The sequence below is a fragment of the Vanacampus margaritifer genome, chromosome 7 (assembly GCF_051991255.1).
Source record: "Vanacampus margaritifer isolate UIUO_Vmar chromosome 7, RoL_Vmar_1.0, whole genome shotgun sequence".
NCBI classification, from domain to species: domain Eukaryota; kingdom Metazoa; phylum Chordata; class Actinopteri; order Syngnathiformes; family Syngnathidae; genus Vanacampus; species Vanacampus margaritifer.
In genome coordinates this window covers 25,343,447-25,365,440 of record NC_135438.1, presented here as the reverse complement: position 1 = coordinate 25,365,440, position 21,994 = coordinate 25,343,447, and the positions used below count along the sequence as shown (strand labels likewise).

General features: G+C 39.2%; 1 protein-coding gene across 4 annotated transcripts in view; it reads left to right on the top strand.

Moving 5' to 3' along the window:
- The window catches only part of glra3 (glycine receptor, alpha 3), a 118,449-nt gene that overhangs the window by 36,094 nt on the left and 60,361 nt on the right, over positions 1-21,994 (top strand). For all 4 annotated transcript variants that reach the window (XM_077570637.1, XM_077570640.1, XM_077570638.1 and 1 more), the window contains exon 2: positions 21,362-21,492. In XM_077570637.1, the coding sequence (XP_077426763.1) occupies positions 21,362-21,492 (131 nt within the window). The remainder of the gene's footprint in view (positions 1-21,361; positions 21,493-21,994) is intronic.

The window sequence follows — 21,994 nt, the reverse complement described above, 5'->3', positions numbered from 1 at the left end:
TCATTTTATGTTGTTTTACGCAAAGTTTCAACTACACTGAAATTGGGGTAAGTTCAATTTCTTATCCACCCAACAGCAACTGAGCTGAATAGTGAAAGTAAACACACTCAGGTAGTAGTAAGCACAGCTGGCTGAACACAAGTGGTACAGTGTACTGTAGACTGGTTGACATCTGCTAGGGAACAGGCAGCAAAGCACAACAGTTCAGTGCAGAAGCTTAGCCCATGACAGAGCATGGCCAGTGTGCAGGAATCAATGAGTTTCACGTCAACTGACTGAATGATAAAGCCACTCAGTGATTGGGCAGGTAGCCCTGCCTGAGGTACTTAACCCTCAGAATAGATGCATGTAACCTTGGACTTTCCCGATTCAAAAACAGGATCAATTATTTTCAAAACACAACAAATATCATGTATGTTCACATTGTCCATAATCTCGACAAAAAGAAAGATTGATAAATGTGTTTCTTTTGAAAGTTCCATAACACCAGTAGCACAATATTAGAAATGGTAAAACACAAATACATTCCACTCTCTGTTTCTAATGTATTCAGTGCTTCCAAGACAGTAGTTCTAGCTTATAAAAGTATCAATTATTGATGAGATTCGAATGGTATGCTGTGTCTGTTCACTTGTATTTAAGAATGAGGAAGAGAGGATGAGAGATCATGGGAGATGGATGAGAAAAGGGAAAGAGAAGAATGGACAGCAGAAGAAAGTCTTGGGGCGAGGTATCGGCACAGCAACCTAAGCGGCTTAGCAGCTCATTTCAGAAGCTTGAAAACTGACAAGTTGTCACTCAACAATCCAGTGGAAGGAAAGGTTCTCACAAGATGTAGGTCAAAGTCATAGAAGGGAATGAGTGAATGCGTTGATGAGAGTCTAAAAAAAATGTTTGACTGTAATAGTCATACAGCAAAATTACTTTTTACTCCGTCCCCCTTGACTGTGGAACCAATGTCGTGTACGGCTTTAGTTACCAGGAGTAGTGGGGTGCAACTTGGGGCTTGCGATGAGTTGAGCTCCGAATGCTAGCACAGAATGTGAAGGAAAAAAAAAAGATGTCCAAGATGTGAAGAACAATTTTATTTGAGCAGCATGTAATATGTAAAAAAAACACACACCAAGTATGACAACTTCGAGCCAAATGTTACAGTATGCGCCCTTTGTCAGAAGCTAACGATGATGATAACAGTTGGCAAATGCTACTCTATACTAATACTGGAGCTCTGTTAATTCACTGCCAGACGTTTTCAGAAACGGGTTGTCCCCACTGCCAGCCGATTTAAGCATTTTGAGTGATCTTTCAAGGTCCACAGAAAATGTTGTGTTTGGACTATGGAAACACACATACTACCAAATGAAAGATTGGACTTATTCCGTTCTTCAGTAATCAACAATAGAAAATGGTTACTTTCACCGAAATTCTCTCTTTTGAAACAAAAAACGGAGAAAAAGAGCTTTTTGTGAAACGATGTTATTTCATGCACTCTAGTGAATTGTACACTTCTTTTTGTCCATGAATGATGCCACAAACACCTACATAGTGCTTTACTTCTGTAAAACGCTTTCACCAACAATGAAAAAGTGTTTTTTGATTGCAAAATACGTTTATTTCCATTCAACAGTGTAACAATTTGACAAAACAATTTCGCAAACTATTTACAAATGTGTGCAACTGTGGTACTACTTACAATTATGTGGATGTTTCAAATACAGTTTTTCCTTTTGTAACGCTCTCCTGCGTGCAAGGAGACGCCAGGACTCGCACAACAGTTTACTTTCACTTTCACATTGGTCCGTTTTGCGTGCAAACGTTACACTTTCTTGACGGCCTTTTTTTCCGGGGAATAAAAAGCAAGTAGCAGACTGTACACACTTCCTCCGATGAATATGCATTGGACTCGGGGCACTCTCCGTCGTCCGATCGAACGTCCGCCTGTGCGTGCTCGGTTGCGCTCCGCGTTACGACACCGTCATAGCCGCCGCGTTAGCGGTTCCAATTTCGCCGTCAAGCTCGGATTCACCTTCATCATCATCGAGGATGATCACCGTCGTCATCAATGTACTATTTTAGCGTTGGTCGATGCCTTTCGTCTTGTAAGTGTAGAGCTGCTTGCAAACGCTCGCCATTGCCCGTTCCCTCCTCCATCTAACTCCATCTAACGTCTTCTACTGCCGCGTCAATGCTTTCCAACCACGGAGTCACCCTCATCTTCATCATCGATGATGATCAACAATGTGCTTTTTCAGCGATGCTTTTGGTCTTTGAAAAAAACGTCTCGGGTGTGAGCTCCTCGCGACCGGCCGCCATTTTTCCTTTGTCTTCCATTCTCATCTCCTGCTCGATGCTCTAGCTCCGCCTCTACTGACGCCCACCCGATCTTGTCAAAAGAGAGTCATCGCTGCCCTCTAGGGGCCAAAAATAGTCATTAGGCACAACAGACAGACTTGAAACTTTCATCAGACATGCGGAAGGGTTTCCTCTACCCGTTTCAAAAAAAAAAAAAAAAATCATTGGATGACGTCTTTTGACGTCATTGGCAGTGAAGCGTAGGTTTTTACTTGACGTCTTTAAACGTCAGTGGCAGTGAAAGAGTTAACGGTCCAACTTTAAGCTTTTTTTTAGTTGTCGTCAAATGGAGCCATCATGAGTCAAGTTGTGGTGGTCCTGTCAGAATCATTACATGATACCGTATGGTAAATTAATTTGATTATCACGTATTTAGCATCTTTATACGGTATGATGTTTGACTGTATCCTTGCAGGAGTGTTCGGTCCCCTGTAATTCTAGCTAGGGTGACCAAACGTCCTTTTTTGCCTGGACATGTCAATTTTTTTTACATGCAGGCGTGCAGACAGGTTGTATAAATTCATGAAAGTGTCAGGTTTTCATTGTGCGGGAAATGGGGAGTGGACTGCACCGTGTTACCATGACTGGTAGACTGGGCATTGCTTCCAAGTCAATTGCAAGGTGTGTAAGTGTTATTATTGTTATATATTCAAAAAGTATTTTATTTTTGTAAAAGAAAAAAGTAGGTCAGCATTACGTACCTCACTTCCTTAGTGTTTAAATAATGCCCTGAGATGTGGAGGCAGCTCAGAACTTTAGATTTCAATTATCTTTATTAAACTTTCCACATATATATATTCCCACATTTTAAAAAAATTACAGAAGAAGCAACAACCTAAGATGGAAAAAAAAAAACACGATCACAGAACCAAAAAACATTGAGCTTACAACATTCTCTCATTATTTATTCATTTGTCAAGTAAAACTTCAAAAGAGAGTAATGTTTTTTTTTGTGTTGTTGTATGGCATCTTTGAGTAAACTTTGAGTATCTTTTACAGATTTTATTTTTATTTTTTATGATTGCTTATGCACGAAATGTGAAACAGGGCTCAGATTTTAAAAACACTGACACATTTGGCACAACCAAGCCCATAAGATGCAGAACATCTCACAATCACTCTTGTCAAAACTCTAAACACATGTACAGTATGTAAACCATATGTTACCATATGACATTCACACGTGTCATAAGGTTGAATTCTGTTTGAACCAGTTCCACACTGCTACGTTTAACAATAAACTTTTTAGCAGTTACTGTAAGCGAAGTACACAAAGAAAGTACAAATGTGACCCGCTCCAGCAAAATGGTCCACATGTCGCAAGGATCAATCTAGAGATATTGGACAAATATTAGAGAGTTGGACATTATTTGTCGATTTTGAGATTTCTCCACAAATAGCCTCCTTTAGGTCTCTAGTTTCATTTCCCAGCAGCACGAAATTTTGGGATCTCTTTCTTAATGAATCAGTTTCTACTTTTAATTCATTCACTGCCATTGATGGCTATAAACGTCAAAAATTAATTTAACTATTTCTATTAGTTTAACATTTTCCCACTTTTGTTAACAAGAGTATGAAAAAACTAGAATTTATTTTTATTGTACATTTAAAACAGATATAAAATTTGTGGTTAATCGTGAGTTAACTAGTGAAGTCATGCAATGCCTGACGCCCCTAATTTTTAATAATCTTTTCTTCTTTTAAAAGAATTAATTAATTTTGAATAATCTTTTCTTTAAAAAAATTGTTTTTAAATAATCTTTTCTTTAAAAAAATACATTATTTTTAATAATCTTTTCTTTTTTAAAATGTTTTCTTTAAAAAAAAAATTGTGAAGTCATGCGATTAATTACAATTAAAAAATTTAATTGGCTGATGCCTCTATTTTTTTATCTTTTCTTCTTAAAAATATATTTTTATAATTATTAATAATCTTTTCTTTTAAAAACAATATTATTTTAAAATTTTTAATATTTTTTTTCTTTTTTTTAAATATATATTTTTCTTTTTAATAGTCTTTTCTTTTAAAAAAAATGTTTTATTTTAATAATCTTTAATTATTTACATAAATATATATATATATATATATATATATATATATATATATTTACATTTTTAATCTTTTTTTTTTAACATTTTAGTAATTTTTAATAATCTTTTTTTAAAGAAAAGATTATTACAAATTATGGGCGTCAAGCGATATATATTTTTTTATTGTTATTAATCGCAAGACTTGACTAGTTAACTCACGATTAATCACAAATGTTATATCTGTTCTAAATGAACAATAAAAAAATCTAGGTTTTCATACTCGTTAACAAAAGTGGAAAAAAATGTTCAACTAATAGAAATAGTTCAAATGAATTTTTGACGTCTATAGCATCAATGGCAGTGAATGAGTTAATTGAAATCACTCCGTTTACATACTGAACCATGTCCAATGAAGAGGGGTGAACTCGGGCGAGCAGCTGGTGCCCCCGCAGAGCAGACTGACAGGCTGTCACTCGCTCTTTCACTCACAGCGAGTCGGGAATTAATAGTTATGATATGTGCCAATGCCTTGTATGTAATGTAGGCTAATGTAATGTAAATACTAATGTAATGTTTTGATCGCTTGTCGATGTTGTCAATTTCACACAACGCTGTTCAGTGATGCGTCACAAATGAAGTCTGCCTGCTCTGCAAACATCACTACACATTTTTTCACTTTTTTGCTCATTTAAGTGGGATGACATGAACATAAAAATGAGCTATGAAATATAAAACTTGAAGGTGAAAAATGATCGAGATGGTCCTCTCAAAAGAGTCACCAAGACACCCCGGCCCAAAATGTGCACAGGCTATATTTACTTGTAAATATAATAGTGTAGTGTCCCTCGTGTATTACTTGTTATAAAATAACCAAACTTTGGCTGATGCCTCAGAAGATGAATTGTAAGATGAATGGGATATTCAAACTTGAGGCTGATTTCATCTCGAGAGGTCAAACTTCCAAAACTTTTAAATGGTTCAAATCTCGGACGATGGCCTTGCCTGCTATTAGAATTAACTTTCCACTGATATTGTAACAGTTCCTAAAAATATCAGGTTCATATCTTTTTCCTAAGGTACTGGTTCCTATGGGCATTTCAAAGATGCAAAGACCAAACCTTTAAAAGCGTGTTTCTCAAAATAAGGGATTTCTACCTTCCAACATTACTTGCACATTGCTGTAACTTTGTCAATCTTTGAGGTTTGTCAATGTATTACATATCATTTTAAAGCAAATTAAGTGTATTTGAATATATTAATATCTCAATTATTATTATTTTGGGCACATGAGGACCCTTTTGCCAGAGCCAACACAACATGGTAAATTAATCAAACACAAGTTCAATGCTGCACACGATTGAAAATGGGATTAATTTCTCTTCATATAACCAAAATCAATCAATATAGACAATCACAACAAAATGTGTCCCAACACTGTAAGTCCAGAAAATAGACAAATACAAATACTTTACTGTGGCTAAATTTACTTTAAATAAATGAACAAATAAGTGAACAACAAGTTCACATAACTTGAGAAAGTGCAAATATTCTTACAGGTGCATTTGCACATTATAATCAAAATATATAAAAGAAATTGCCAATGCTATTATATATGCATTGCTTAATGCTATCATGGCCAAAATCATTTCCATAACTTTTACTCCATTTCCTCCTCAAAATCATCAGCTTCCACTTGATTTCTCTGAAAAACATACTTTTGTACACTTTCAATTAAGAGAGTATTGCAATATATCTTTAGTTAATAATTCTATACATTTAGAGACATGTTTAATGATTGCTACACTTGCTACAACAGATAATGCGCAAAAAAGGTGGCAAATCCAAGTCTAGAAAGTAAAAACCCTGCCACAGTTTGGCTTTAGCCCCAGATGCTTGCTAGTGCGCTAGCTAGCAAGCTCCCTAGCTAGCAAGCTCCCTAGATAGTGTAGACATTATTTGATTACTTTATTAAGTGTAATCTTTGCGTGTTCAAAATAATTGCATTGAGATCTCATGAAGAAGTTTCCCTTGCAAGGATTTATTAAGAGCTCTTAAGACACAAGTGAAAGCTTACATGTTAAGCAATGTCTAGCCAGCAAGTGTGTACCAAATAGAAAACACCCACTCTTTTTATACATGAAAAAGCTTTCTCTCCCCCTCTCAGGCTGGACAAAGGGTTAGTAATCATAATAAGCAGACATGTGATATACCGACATGTTTACTCCAGCTCCCCTACCAGCCCGGAAATATGATGTAGACAGGTAATGGCATGAGAACTTGACTCCCATACACATACACATTCTTATCTTCATGAGAACTTGACTCCCATACACATACACATTCTTATCTTCATGAGAACTTGACTCCCATACACATACACATTCTTATCTTCATGAGAACTGTAAGGGAGTAAAAAGTTCCAATATATTTCACAACAACATTATCACAGTGTTATTCCTTTAACTACACAGTTATATGGCATCTAACATCAACAGTTCCTCAATTGAACTAGTAAAAGTTCATAACAAGACATTTAACCCTTAAAAACAGTCTAGAGAAAAATTCCAGCGGGATCATCATCGGATGTCGCAACCGCGGTCATAGCTTTAGAATTTACTGATTCTACCATCATATAAGATGACTTGTTTTGAACATCTTGTTTTTCAATAGCTGTGGTAATAAGTCTTTGGCACAAAGATCTGATACACGGTACACAGCAGGATCCACAAGTAGTTAAAAAAGCTGCAAATACAGACACAGAAATTAGAATTGATGAAACCAAAGTTTTATATCTACCAAAAGCATCCATCCAGGTATCCCAAATTGACGTATCGATACCGGACTGCTCTTTCATTTTTTTTATTAAGTGTTCGGAGTCCCTCAATTGCAATGGTTAAGCTTCCATCCAGTGCAGTATTATTAGGAATAAAAGTACAACATTGTTCTCTGAACATTGAACACACCACCATATGTCCGCTCTGGATTGAGGCTGAAATTTATTACCCACATCTGTTGCTGAAATGCAGTGAGTGGTGTGATTTAGTTTCCCCAATTGTTTCCCAGTACCTAACATTTTAATACATGAAAAATCACCATCCGCCACTTTATTTGAAAAACATTAGTTTAGTCATTTTTCAATCAACCAGTGGATACACTTTATCCCATTGAGAGCATTTATCATTGGGGACAGTTTTATTCATCAGTTCCATCACACATTTATCCTCTATTTTAGCAGGAATTACCCTCAATAAAGGTCTTGGGCCCACACATATGACACAATCTTCTCCCGAAGCATGTGCTGCCTCATTTGCTAACAATAGCCAATTATTACTGCCACCAGACTCCAATGTGTATTTAGTCATTTTTGGTTGTTTGATTTACTCATAGTTTTATCAATGCAAATTAAAATTGGAAAATAGGGATCAGTGCCAGAGAACCATGCCCACAGCATTAGGTCATAACAAAAGGTATTATTTTATGGTTACATTAGGTGGCCGGATATTACCTTCAGGAAGAACAAAAGTTAATTCGCGTTGACCTCCCATTTTACGCAATGTTACTCTCTTGCTAAAGAAAACTGCCTCCCCGCTGGAACCTGACGGCCAGTATCGGCCACTTTGGGTGGTTATAAAGTGCTCCAGTCTAGTCGTAACACTTCCAGTTAAATACCACCAGTATTTAAGCCAGAGGCCTCCCTTAGTTGGCCCCTCACCACTAAATCCCTTCAAAGATTTAATGGGGAGTTTGACAGATGTGTTTGTGTTAGGAGCAACGGTCAGGACAATTGAGTTATTATACGCCCAGGATATTATCTAAGGAATTCGGGGAGAAACAACATTCCTTTTATCACGGTGTGTTGTATTCAAACTGCGTCAAGGCGCTTCATGAAAAACCAGAATGGCACAACAATTAATAAGAGAAAAATCATCACAATGCAGCAATTAGTAGCAGAGTTCTTCTTCAAAACCATCTTGAGAAGAAGTCCTGTCGTTGAGCGTTGGTTGATTTATTTTTTTTTTTTGAGGAAGAGGCGTTGTCAGCCCCTTTCCGAACCCTGGCTCACTGCCAGAGATCCAAGGAATGGTCACGGGATTACCTTCCCAGTGTGACTCTATCGTTGTGAATTGATGAAAAGGGCATGTGACTCAATCACCATTGAGTGATTTCCCCCTTTTAAACAGCAGATTGACACTGGATCAGCTTTTCCAGGCGAATCAACTGTGAAATGATGCCCAGGGAAAAGGCACTCCAATGAATCTCCTTTGAGCGACCTCCTCCGCATGCAGCCCTCCTCCTTGGACAGCTTGTCAGGTAGACACTGGAAGCGGGTGTGGTGGGATCCGTTAGATGGCTCCAACTGGTGTGGGCGTAGATCAGCAGATGGTTGCCCTCGGTGGCAACGTTGAGCCAGACCCAGCGGGCCTGGTAGAATATGACAGACGATGCCAAGTATCTCCTCTCCGATACAAGCGCACCGCACAGGATGTACGCTCTTTTACCTTGAGCGGTCCCAAGCATCTAAGAGCACACCATACACTCTTAGTTACCTTCAACCACACATATTCACAATCATTTATTATTATTATTATTATTTTTTTAATTTTCCTAATGTGAGTCCCATGTGATGGTATGTAATGATTAATTAAATGTTTTACCATGATATTTATTGTTGTAGATTTAGCATAAATGTGCAATTTGTCGTACATCAAATTTCTGTATTTTTGACGCTGTTTTTTATTATAGCAGTGTAAATCATTTAAAAAACAACATCATCTTAACCCAGAACGCTCACGTCCGGCCGGGCCTTGAACAGTCTGAGAAGAGATATATATATACACTTATACCTTTAATAAACACTGCAGTCCTGCAGTTCATTTTAACAACGTGTCTCATAAAATAATGTCAACTAGGTGTCTCAATGTTCCTTCCACACCTAAATGGCAAATTCCATGGGCTCTAGAAATTATACTTTTCAATTGTTTCTGAAATTGAATATACTTACCTTATTTTCACCATGAGTTGTCTTTGCCAGCACTTACTTTCCTCCCATGGTCAAAGTCTGATCACCTCAATTCTCCACCTGTGAATTCATTCACTCACATACTGTAGAAGTATCACATTCAGACTAACTTATAGTCCTACATTTATTTGATTCAACATGAACTGTTTGTGTGCATACTTTCTTTGTGATACACACAGACAGACCAGTAACTGACTCCCTCATCTGATAAAGATCAACTTTGATCATTTCAGACCTGAATGTGAAAACTGCAGCCGCTTACAAATTGCTGCTTCAAAAAGGGAAAAAAACAGACACCTTGTGTCCTGTTGATAAGAAAAACCAAATTTGGGCAATTTGGCCAACACCAAAACTACAGGAGCAGATCCTGCTTAGCTTGCAACAACAATTCATAAAAACAAAAGCCCTTGAGGCGCAAATTTGAATTCTGTCCCGGCAACACAGAGTGAGGAAAAAACTAAACAAAAAAGAAACAAACTGTAAAGTAAGATAAAAGATCAGAGTACCTAATACAAATAAACCAAAAAGTAATCTTAAAATGCTAATTATCCTCACCTCTTCTACAGAGTAGTGGGGCTTGTAAAACACAGCAGGCAACTTTGCAGATCATGACCCAATTCAAAAATCACAGTGCTGTGACCTTAATCAAAAATTAAAAATTTAACCAGCAAATTCGCCGTAAGTGTTCCACATCTGAGTCCAAATTCACAAGCCAAAGTTAGAAAAGAGAAATGGGCAAAAAATTAGAAACCTCAATTCAACGAGCATCAAATACCGGAAAATATAGTAATAAAGATTGAAATAAATTTATCCTACCCTAATTTCACACAAGCCGTTTCTCAATTTCCGAAACTGCGTTGCTATAGATCACATCTCCTTTTCCGACACAGCACAGAGTGCAAATGTACACAAACAGACCAAAATATGACTCAAGGAGCCAATCTCAGATGACTCGAGAACTTTGAGTCAACAACTGGAGTTCATATTCCTTCCTGTCCAGCAGATGGCAGCAGCTATGCAGGGCAAAGTTCAAAGCAGGCCTTAGCTTCCACTGGAGACCCCTGACAGTTTCATCAAGACGGCTGTGATGAGAGTTCGAGATGTCTGCTCAAAGAGTTGATGGACATTTTGCTCAGACAATGCATAAGAGTCATTGAACAGTCATATGGCGAGCGGATATAGTGTACCATCCTTATCGCAGTCTGTTTGGCCACTTCCCCTCCCGAAAGTGGCCTTCTGTGCAGCTTGCCGTCCACTCTGTGCACCAAGCAGAGGAGGAGAACTCTTGTCCATATTCTCAACAGCCAGGTTATTCCAGCACGTTTGTTGAGTCGCCCAAGAACAACACCTCTCGTCAAAGATTGAACCCGCCTGAAACATTAATACACTTGGAACAGACAGAGGGAGATGAGATCATAGCAAGAGAATACCATCTGTTTGTTGTAATTAGAAAAAAAAAATAATAATTTTCTCAAATAATGTATTTTGTAGTTTTATTTAAATTTGTTCACTACACTATAGCAAGTAGTATTACTATATTTACGCATATGTCTACCATAGACTTCTTCTTCATTACATGTTACCTCAAATTATGCTTAAAATGTGACAGCTCACAGTCAGCGCCCTCATGGGGAAGTTCTCTAGTCTCAGAACTGGCATGCAAAATGGCCGACTTCAAATTCTGAAATTGGACTCAGACAGAACAAAGGTTTAATCATTTTCACACCTACAAATGAGTCATGAGAGATGCAGGGGGAAAAAATCAAAAATGAAAAGTCTTTTTCAATTAAAATTTGGTTTTATTACTCATTCAACTATATTAAAATTTCGTTTTATTACTCATTCAACTATAAAAAACAGACCTGATTTTAAAAAATAATATGGAGAGTGGCCTGTAGTTAACATCTAGACCTCTATATCCTTCCTTTTAGACCTCTAAATCGCAATTCTCCTCTGAAACCACAACTCTCCCCACCGGAGACAAAGGGGAGAGAGGGGGGAAATGGGAGAGAAAAAATAAATAAAATAAAATAAAAAATAAAAACAAAAACTTATCACACACACATACTCCTGTCCTTTTTATTTATTTTTATTTTTTTTATCATTCTTCTCTTACCTAGAAAAGAGAAAAACTTCCATTATGAGGACACATTGCAATCTAACTCCTATCTCACACACAAAGCCCCCCTCCCCCCATTTAAGACACAGGGGAGGGAGCGGAAAAGAGAGAGAAAAAAAAAATAATCCTTGTATTATCATATTCAAAGCCTATTTTTTACTACATTCCTATACAAAAAACAAACGGCATTATCGCACCAGTCTTATCTACTCAAAAACAACACCAAACATACAGTTAAAGATATTAAAGAAAAACAAATAAAATATCCACAAACACATTTCTCATTCACAATTACAGATTCAGTTAACTCCCAAACCACCAGGATAGCCCCCACCTTCCTTATCTAGGTCTCATCCTTCCTCAACAATTCTCTCAACTCTTCAAACTTTTGCAGGCACATACGCACACACATATACCAACTAGGAAAAACTCCCATTATAATCACACAATTGACCCTAGTCATTTTATAACAAAAAACATTCCCTCTAAATCACACAATACATCTCACACAGTCTTGTCTCACGAACTGGGCCCAGCAGTCACTCATACGCAACACAAACTCCTCAAATCAATTCAGTGACGTCTCACTTGTTGAACCAGTCCAAAAGGTTAGATTTAGAATCCTCTCAGCAACGTTGCTCATCATACCACCTTTACATTGTCTTCTAAATTGTCTTCCATTCGAAGAAATTATAGACGTATTATTTACGGAGCTTTCCAGCGCGTTGTTGCGGTGGAAACCAACCACTATCACAATTCATTCATTTAAAAGTGTTTTCAACTTACGCCGGCGCCGTGGTGGAAATGCGTCAAGCATCACGATCGTTGCAGCCTTCACTTGTTCGCTTAGCGACAAATTCTGACTATGGACCGGAAGTGTATGCAAATCGAACCATCCTTAGTTACGGTCAAAAATTTTCGTCCATAATATGTAGTAATTAGTCGTTTTAATATTTATAAAGTCAGTGACGTCTCACTTATGGTACTACAATAAAACAGTTCAAAACTATTCTCATTAATCCCCCCCCAAAAAAAATTATTATTATATATTTTTTTTTTTTCAGAAAAATAAAAACAAAAAGAAAAAATGAAACAGAAATTAAATATTGTTTGCGCGACTTAATAAATATATCCAGGATCTTCACGGGCGGCTTAATTCAACAAAATCAGAAAAAAAAAAAAAAAAAAAAACACAGCCTCTCCACCGTGGAATTATATCAACACGGGCGGCTTAATTCATAGCTCCTCCACTGTGGAATTCTATCTCATATGCCGTTTTAAACGGCGGAGCGCTCCTACTTGACGTCACTTCCGTATACAATGGGCATCACTTCTTTTTTTTCTTTTTTTTTTCTTTTTTTTTTCTTATGCATAGTTCAATGTCGTAGTAATTTTCAAAATCGAGGACTTCCGCGTCCCTCCGTAACAAATACGACTTTAAACCCACTAACTTGTTCACACAGATCTCAAATACAATTTGGTACAGACGTAATGCGGCTTTGAGTGATCCTAAACAAACAGAATTTCTCTACGTGGATAATTGTCCACTCACCTTGTTAATATTTGGCGCCTTAGAAATTCAGTGCCCAGGATCATCACAGCTGTCGCAAAAAACGTCCCAATTTGTCGCCGTCGGAGGTCACCATTTTGTAAGCATTATTTGATTACTTTATTAAGTGTAATCTTTGCGTGTTCAAAATAATTGCATTGAGATCTCATGAAGAAGTTTCCCTTGCAAGGATTTATTAAGAGCTCTTAAGACACAAGTGAAAGCTTACATGTTAAGCAATGTCTAGCCAGCAAGTGTGTACCAAATAGAAAACATCCACTCTTTTTATACATGAAAAAGCTTTCTCTCCCCCTCTCAGGCTGGACAAAGGGTTAGTAATTATAATAAGCAGACATGTGATATACCGACATGCTTACTCCAGCTCCCCTACCAGCCCGGAAATATGATGTAGACAGGTAATGGCATGAGAACTTGACTCCCATACACATACACATTCTTATCTTCATGAGAACTTGACTCCCATACACATACACATTCTTATCTTCATGAGAACTGGAAGGGAGTAAAAAGTTCCAATATATTTCACAACAACATTATCACAGTGTTATTCCTTTAACTGCACAGTTATATGGCATCTACTGTATATACTTATAAGTAAATTCATAAACAGTAAAAATATAAATTGAAAATGTTTAATGTCAACAATAGCTCCCCGGATGCTCATTTACCTGCTAGGGAGATAGCTAGCTTGCACAATGTGTTAAAGCCAAACTGTGGCAAGGTTTTTCCTTTCTGGACCTGGATTTGCCCCCTCTGATAATGCACGTTTATTTACAAAATAGTCAATGTAAATTAAGGGTCCACAAAAATTGACCTTTAAGTGTTTGTTTTGAGAATGTTCCCCACATTTGAATAGCAGAATATATATTATATTAAAAAAACAACATTTACATATTGTGAGATTTATCTTATCATGAGTTCATATCATGATTATCATATCGTGACGTTCGAATATTGTTACATCTCTACTTGCTACAACAGATAATGCGCAAAAAAGGTGGCAAATCCAAGTCTAGAAAGTAAAAACCCTGCCACAGTTTGGCTTTAGCCCCAGATGCATTCCCCCTCCCTCCTCCTCTACCTCCACTACATAAGCAAAAGCATTTTTCAATAGGGAATATGGCACCTGGAACCCCAACAGGTAGAAATCTAGGGTTTGGATACTGTCTGAAATAGACAAACTAAACACACAAACATGATGCAGCGCATGACTCACATTCCTTGCAGACACAACGACATTCACAAATAGACTCACACAGACAGCAAATTGTCCGTATGCGCATGTGTGTGAGCTTACATGGTATCCAGGAAGCATTTCCGTGTCAGTGCTCTTTGGCTGGGGGCAGGGTGAGCGGTTGTCTCACTCCTCAGCTTGATGGTGGTGAAGACATATATGACAGTGAGAAGAGATTTCAGTGCTTATTTAACTCAATGCTTTCTTTCTGATTTACAAAAGCATTTTTATGTAACTTTTGGAGAGCTTTTTAGCAGCTATTTTATTCCCCAAAAATCTTGAGAGGTTATTCATACTGGACAGATTTTAATGTTTATTGCACGGTTACCTTCTTGCTTTAAGGTGGCACTACTCTCCACTTGGCAGCTGGTATTAAATTAAAAGACAGCTGGATGTCCGGTAGTGTCACCTCAAAGCAAGACGGTAAGAGTGCCAAGTGAGCCACTCTGCTTCCCTGCATGCCTTAAGTAATAACACCATATTTCAGAACAATCTTAAAAGAAAAATTACAATAGGTGTTTGCACTAAGATAATGTAATGCTGAGATTTTGCGAGATTTTCATCCAGTATGTGCTCCATAATGTGTGACTTCCAAAAGCTCATAAATGGGAATGTAATGAGAGCTGGTTTTCTTTCCTTAAACTGTCATTGTATGAGCATGTTAGGAAGAGGTTAAATGAGTAATCAGACTGAGGGCAAACCAAATCATCAAGGTTACGCTCTGTCAGAGTAAACGCGAGTCCTCCAAAATGCCAAAGTAAAGGCTGATGATCCTGAAAAGACATGTCATATGTTTGTGTGTGTGTGTGCGTGTGCGTGTTTGTTTATCAGGGCGGTCCTCGCTGTGAGCAGAGATATTTTGGGAAATGTTCTCTCTTGTCACATCCAACAAACACACAAACACATAAATATAGTATGTAGTAGGCACGTGCAGAGATCGACCGCTTTTAGTGCTCAAGCACCTGCCCTTTTGCCCACAATGGAAAAATTGCCCCGTTTTTTTTTCATTCACCAGTGTTTAAAAAAATAAATATTACCCACACTGTAATAGTGTTTTGATATCTTGCAGGCATTAATTTCAATTCTTGTGAGAATTATGTCCCAAACTGATTCGCATCAGCCACAATCCCTTCGCATTCCCCCTCCCTCCTCCTCTACCTCCACTTAGCTCTCATGTAAAACAGAGCGCCAGCCGGCGAGGCCACACCGCTGCAGCCTGCGGTTCTTCTCTGACCCGCAGCATCAGACCGACAGTTTGAGCAATCCCTGACTGCTTGGTGCAAAATTTACAATACTTAACATTATTGCACCGTTGAGCACATTACCGGTTTACACAAAAAAGGTGGTACGGGGTTGTGCATAATACATAACTAACTACACATTTTGCTCTAATGAAATCTGTGAGCCTTGTTTGGCTTTTTCCTGACATTTGCCATGTTCAATGAAGGATGGAGGAGAGAGATACAGACAGACAGATAGTTAAATAATTTAAACCGACTTTAACTGTTTCACAAAGTTAACTAGTTATTTCATTTAGAATCTTAAATCACTTTGATGTGAAAGCTTGAAGAAAAAAAAGAACACAAACATTTTGGAGGAGAATGTCAAGTAGCTTTCACAATAAAGTGTTGAAAATTAAATAGCACAGTTTGGTGTAGAAAAAAACCCCATCCTTAGTCAAGAAGATATTTTCATGCATTTATACAATTGAGATTTTCAAATGAGGAATAATTTAGCTTAGAAGTTAACATGAAAAAGAATATACCATATGTAGAGGGCAAAATAAAATGTTCTTTTTAGCTGTCTAGTCCAGACATGGGCAAACCCCGGCCCGCGGGCCAAATACGGCCCGTTATGAGTTTCAATCCGGCCCGCCGAACTTATCCAATAAGGCTAGAAAAAAAAACTTTTTTATTTTGTTTTGTTTTTTTTGTTCAGCTCAGTGGTCGAGTGGTTAGAGTGTCCGCCCTGAGACTGGAAGGTCGTGGGTTCAATTCCCGGCCGGGTCATACTAAAGACTATAAAAATGGGACCGATTGTCACTCTGCTTGGTTAGATCACCACATGATTCCCGGCGCTGTTGCTGCTCACCGCTCAAATGCGGAGAACAAATTTCGTCCCACTTAGATGGGTGTGACAATCAGTGGATCTTATCTTATCTTATTGGATTTGGATTTGGACATTTACAGCAGGAGATGGCACGGTTTTGTGTTGAACACAGCAATAATGTCCTGATAGTCCAGAGAATCGGTCAATTCTTTTTTGAAAGAAAGCAGGGACAAAGAGTTCAGTCTATCAGTCAACATTGTGGCACTGTTGCGTGTTTTGATCCTTTTGACAGCTGAAGATAGTCTTTCTACATGTTGTCATGGGTGAGGTGAGGAGCGCGCATGCAGGAGACTGTTGATATTGGTGAATACATCCCCGGGGCGTGCGTCGAGCACTTCTATGAGCGTTTCCTCTTTGGCTTTTGGCTTCTTTTTGAGCTGCTGCACAAACACCGTGTGCTATGCGTCCCCCACGGAGATGGAAAAGTGGTCAAAGACGGATTGGATGTACGCGCTTTGTCCTCAGCGCGTGACAGGCAGCAGCGGCTATCATGCAGCCGCATGTGTCACACGTACTGTGGGCCCGGGTTAAAAATGGGTGGGCCAATGGAAAAAAATTCTTTAACTTTATGCCTTGAATTGAAATCTATTAATAATAGATGCAGTCACCAGGTTTGACAAATCACAGTGTATGTGCTATTATAATCTATTTACATTTCTCCTCCCACTTTGCCAAATAGTGTGTAAATGCCGCATCTTGCATATTCATTGAGGCAAACGTACTACCTGGATTAGGGCCATTTTATAATAATCATAATAATAATACATTTCATTTAAAAACAGCACCTTTCAGAACACCCAAGGTCACTTTACAAAGCATAAAAACACAGCAAAAGTTGAGCTAAAACAATAAAAATGAAGCTATTGGAAAAGCTGTTTTAAATAAGTGGATTTTGCACATTTGAAAAACGCAGTCCTTAGTGCACACTATAAGTAAATTGGGTTGTACATTTATCTGTGTGTTTTTACTGTGCTATGAGGTCCAAATGCTCCTGGTCCGGCCCATCTGTCAAAATTTCAAACCCATTGTGGCCCGCAAGTCAAAAAGTTTGCCCACCCCTGGTCTAGTCCCATTGTTAACATTAACCACTCTTTGTTGGTTTCTGATTTAAAGAGAAAAGTCTTAAGTTGAGCTACATAACAATTTGGTGTTGTGTTGTGATATTAATTTTGGTATGTTATTAGTGTAATGATGCAACTTGTCAGAAAAAGTAAAATAATATGTTCTGTGTTCTTAGTTTGATGGAGACATGGTAAGTCACTGTTGCCTATTTTAAACAGCACTGATTTCTATAATTAAAAGAAGTTCAGGCATCTTGTTTCAACATTTATGATGTACTTCTCATTATGTCTTTGTTATTGATGTCAATTGGGATATGTTGTCTGAAATAAACACAAGAAAGAAAGTTTGCAGCGTAATTCCAAGAAACAGCAAAATCGAGCCAAGGGAATCTTTCGCCCAGGGCACAAACCGAGCCAGGACTGCCACTGGGGTGCACATACAACATATTATTGTAAAGAACATTTTTGGGTTGACTTAAAGTTGATCATTCATCCATTCCACTGCAAAAACATTCGTGATACATGATTTGCACAATTCCCTTTATAAAGTGCCTTTATGAAATAGTTTCAGATGTTGTTTTTGAGTGTTGTCCTCTTTTTTCCATGTCTCCTTTTTAGGACCAATCAAAAGTTAGATACTGAATCCCCAGTTGCTCCGTCATCAGTAGGTGAATGATTAGTCAAAATGTAAAGCACTTTTTTAAAATTTATTATTATTATTTTTTTTAATAAATTTTTATTTTGTATGTGGGTGTGTATGTGCATGTGCGTGCGTGTGAGTGTGTATTCATTAGTTCACCTAAAACCTATTAAAAAATCCCATACCGTTCACCTAAACCGAACACTTCAGAATCCAGCCGTCGTGAGGCCGTCAGGAGACCCAAGGAAGGAAAAAAGAAAGGAAAGTGAAATCCAGCACCGACCAGCCACCACCCACCGGGCCACCAACCAGAGTCCTTCACCAACCCCAGAAACATCTAAATTCCAACAAATCAGGGAGACCTCAAGAGACCAAAGAAGAAACTAAGGAAAGGAAGGAAGGACAGACAAAGCAGAGTGAGATCCACAGACACCAGCCTCCACCGATTCAACGACCTAAGGAAGAAGCAGATTGTGTCTGAGTTTCGATAGATGCTGGTGTGGTGGATCTGGCATGCATGAAAATCTCCACCAAAGAGGGGAGCCTTCGACCCCTGCCAGGACAGAGCAAGCGCAACACCTCAGGGCCCACCAGGCCACGCCAGCGCCAAGGGACAACTCCCGGGCCCCGCAGGGGCCACCGGCCGGAGAGCAAACCCAGGAGCAGGAGTGCCCTCCACCCCAACATGGCCCGCGCCCCCAACCCAACGCAGCAGGACGGGGCAATGCAGGCCCGCCAGGCACCCCACCGGTCCACAGCCCCCGCTTCCCCCACGACCCCCCCGCCCTCCATCCACCCCCGCCATGCACCCCAACCCAGTAAAATTGGAGGGGAGTTGTAGGACGAAGACGGTGTCTCCACCCTACCGCACCCCCCCCCCCCCCAAAGTGTGTTATGTGCCCTATATGTCTAGAAACAAAGTGTTTTGTGCAAAACTAGTGCAGTGAGTTAACTCTTTGACTGCCAAAAACGTTAAATAATGTTTAGTAAAATCCTACGGAGGAGCGCCAAAGACATTAAAAGACGTTCACCAAGTTTTTTTGTTTTTTGGGGGGGAAACGGGTGGAGGAAAGCCTTGGCCAGCTGTGCTGAAAGTATCAAGCAGATCTAGTTAGTATAATGACTATTTTTGGCCCCTAGATGGTAGCGATGACTCTCTTTGGACAAGATCGGGTAGGCGTCAGTAGTAGAAGACGTGAGGTGGAGCTAGAGTGTTGAGGGGACAATGGCTGAGAAAGCGAAAATGGCGACCGGTGGCAAGCAGCTCACGCTTGATCGGTTTTTTCAAAGAAGAGAAGCATCTACCAGTGCTAAAGAGCACATTGATGACGACAATGATGATGATGATGGTGACTCCGAGGTTGACGCCAAAGTTGGAAGCGTTGACGCGGTGGCTATGATCACATCATAAAGCCTCACCGGCTAGCGATGCTAATGCCGGAAAACGCGGAGCACACCCGAACACTTCTGCACAGGCGGACGTTCAATCGGACGACGAAGAGTGCCCCGAGTCCAATGCATATTCATCGGAGGAGTGGGTACAGTCTGATCATGGAGAAGACACTGGTTATGGACTACGCTGCCACCATGAATGGAGCGGATAAGATGGATCAGAACATCTCTTACCACCCCGTATAGGAACTGAAGGACATGAGGAAGCCAGACGTAACACCACCGTAACGTCACCGTATCATGATCCTGAGAGTAGACTTGATGGCAACATGGCCAAACACACACTGCAGTATATACTTGCTATTCCCCGGAAAAAAAAGCCAGCAAGAAAGTGTAGTGTCTGCACGCGAAGGGGCCATCGCAGTGAAACTAATCTGTTGTGCAAATCCTGCTGCGTTCCCTTGCACGCAGGGGAGTGTTACAAAAAGAAAAACTGTATTTGAAACATCCACACAATTGTAAATAGTACCACGGTTGTGACGAGGGAGAAGGGACAGGGAGGCGGAGGACGTGCGGGGAGAGGCGAGGAGCGAGAGGCAGCAAGGGGAAGGAAGGGGGAGGGGAGAGGGAACCACGGGGCGCCCCACAGGCCCTGAACCGCGTCGCCGGGCCCGGAGCGGCGCCGCCCCGGACACCTGGGAGAGCCCCGCAACGCGGCACCCCCCAAGAGACCCAGGGAACGGCCAAGACGCAGCCGCCACCCAGCAGCCAACAGAGGGGCAGAGCCGCCCACGCCCAGCCAGGGGGAGACAGCACCTATAGAAAATTGGCATGCAGTGAATCCGAATATTAACCCTTGGTGCCCATTGGAGGTGAATCTAGAGGAGTTGGTGATTAAGGTGTCGTTTGATGTAGTCTGCTCGATCCTGCTGGCAGCAACTGGGTTCCTGACTATAAAAACACAACCATTAGTTACAAATGTAAAGCACTTTTAGGGCAGAGATAAGGTGGAAATATAATCTCTATAAATGAAGTACCATTTACCAAGTACCAAAAGTGTCCAGCCATTAAATCATTTTCCATTTACAGCACTGTGTACTTTGTATAAACAATTTTAATGAGACTAAGACTCAGAAAATGAAATTATAAGTGTTTTTATAAGACCTGAGCAGATTGGTGGTAACCTGAGTCCTGAGCAACTGTGATGTCATTTTCAGTCGACAGCAAGTGACAAAATAGCCGCCCCTTGAGATGGATGAAAACGGGTGGATTTTGACGCTTAATTTATATTCCACAAATGCACTGTTAATCAGAATGCTGTTGTAAAGAACATGTTTGGGTTGACTTCCCCTCTAATCTTTTTTTTAATCCAGTAGACATTTATTAGTAAAGTTGAGTTGCATATCAACTTTAAGTGAAAAACTTTATGTTTACATTTAATCAGTGTTTTCAAATATTTATTTTTGTAGATTTTTTATGTAATTATGTATTTAGTTATTGATATACTTTTTATGCGCAATGCATTTTAATTGAACTATTAACTATACTTTTTTTGTTGTTTGTTCTACATTTAAGCAAAGTGTTGATGTTCAAGGAGTATACATCAGTGGCTTATAATAGTATTAAATATACTTTTCAGAGATAAAACCTCTGCCACATTTTTGGTGACTGCTCCTGGTCCACTACGCTATTGTATTTTAATGTTTGCTGTTAATTGGAGAGCTAAGTACTTGATGTAAAAAGCTTGAGAAACACTAATGTGTATTAAGCTAATATATTGGTTTATACAACAAAAATGTTGACTGCTTTTTGTGGACTCCATCTCTATAACAGTGTTGGCCAGTGTAAGGAGGTTGACCATGCTCCAAGAACACGACAGATCCCAATGTCTCCCTCTGACTTTCTGGACAAACTGATGGGGAGGACCTCTGGATATGATGCCAGAATAAGACCAAATTTTAAAGGTATCACTTAAATCAGCTGATGGTTTTGTGTTTCTTCGCAAAAAAACAGTTTTTATGCGTTGGGGAAAAAACGTCTTCATTTACAGGATATAGCTATCTACATTAAAATATTGCAGGCCATAACATATTTGTGCTATTTTTTTTTTTTGTTTGTTTAAAAAAATGACACAAGTGGAATAAAAACAATAATACCAGCCTGAAGTCTGAAGTCTGCATGTACAGTATTGCTGAAAACAGCAAGGAACACACCACCTAGCGCTCATTTTCCTTCATTCTATTCGGCAGTGTGTATAAACATTAAAAGTGCAAATGTCAATTGCATCTGATTGCCTCCCTAAAAAGTTTAAGCTGATTAAGTATCAAAATAATGATATATGCTATTTGACATCTTGAACCAGTTCACGTCATCACTGCAACATGCATGCATGCTGTAACATGGCACTGTTCATTTTGGACTTGCTTCCTGGTTTATTGTGCTATTAAAATGCCAAATGGCATCATA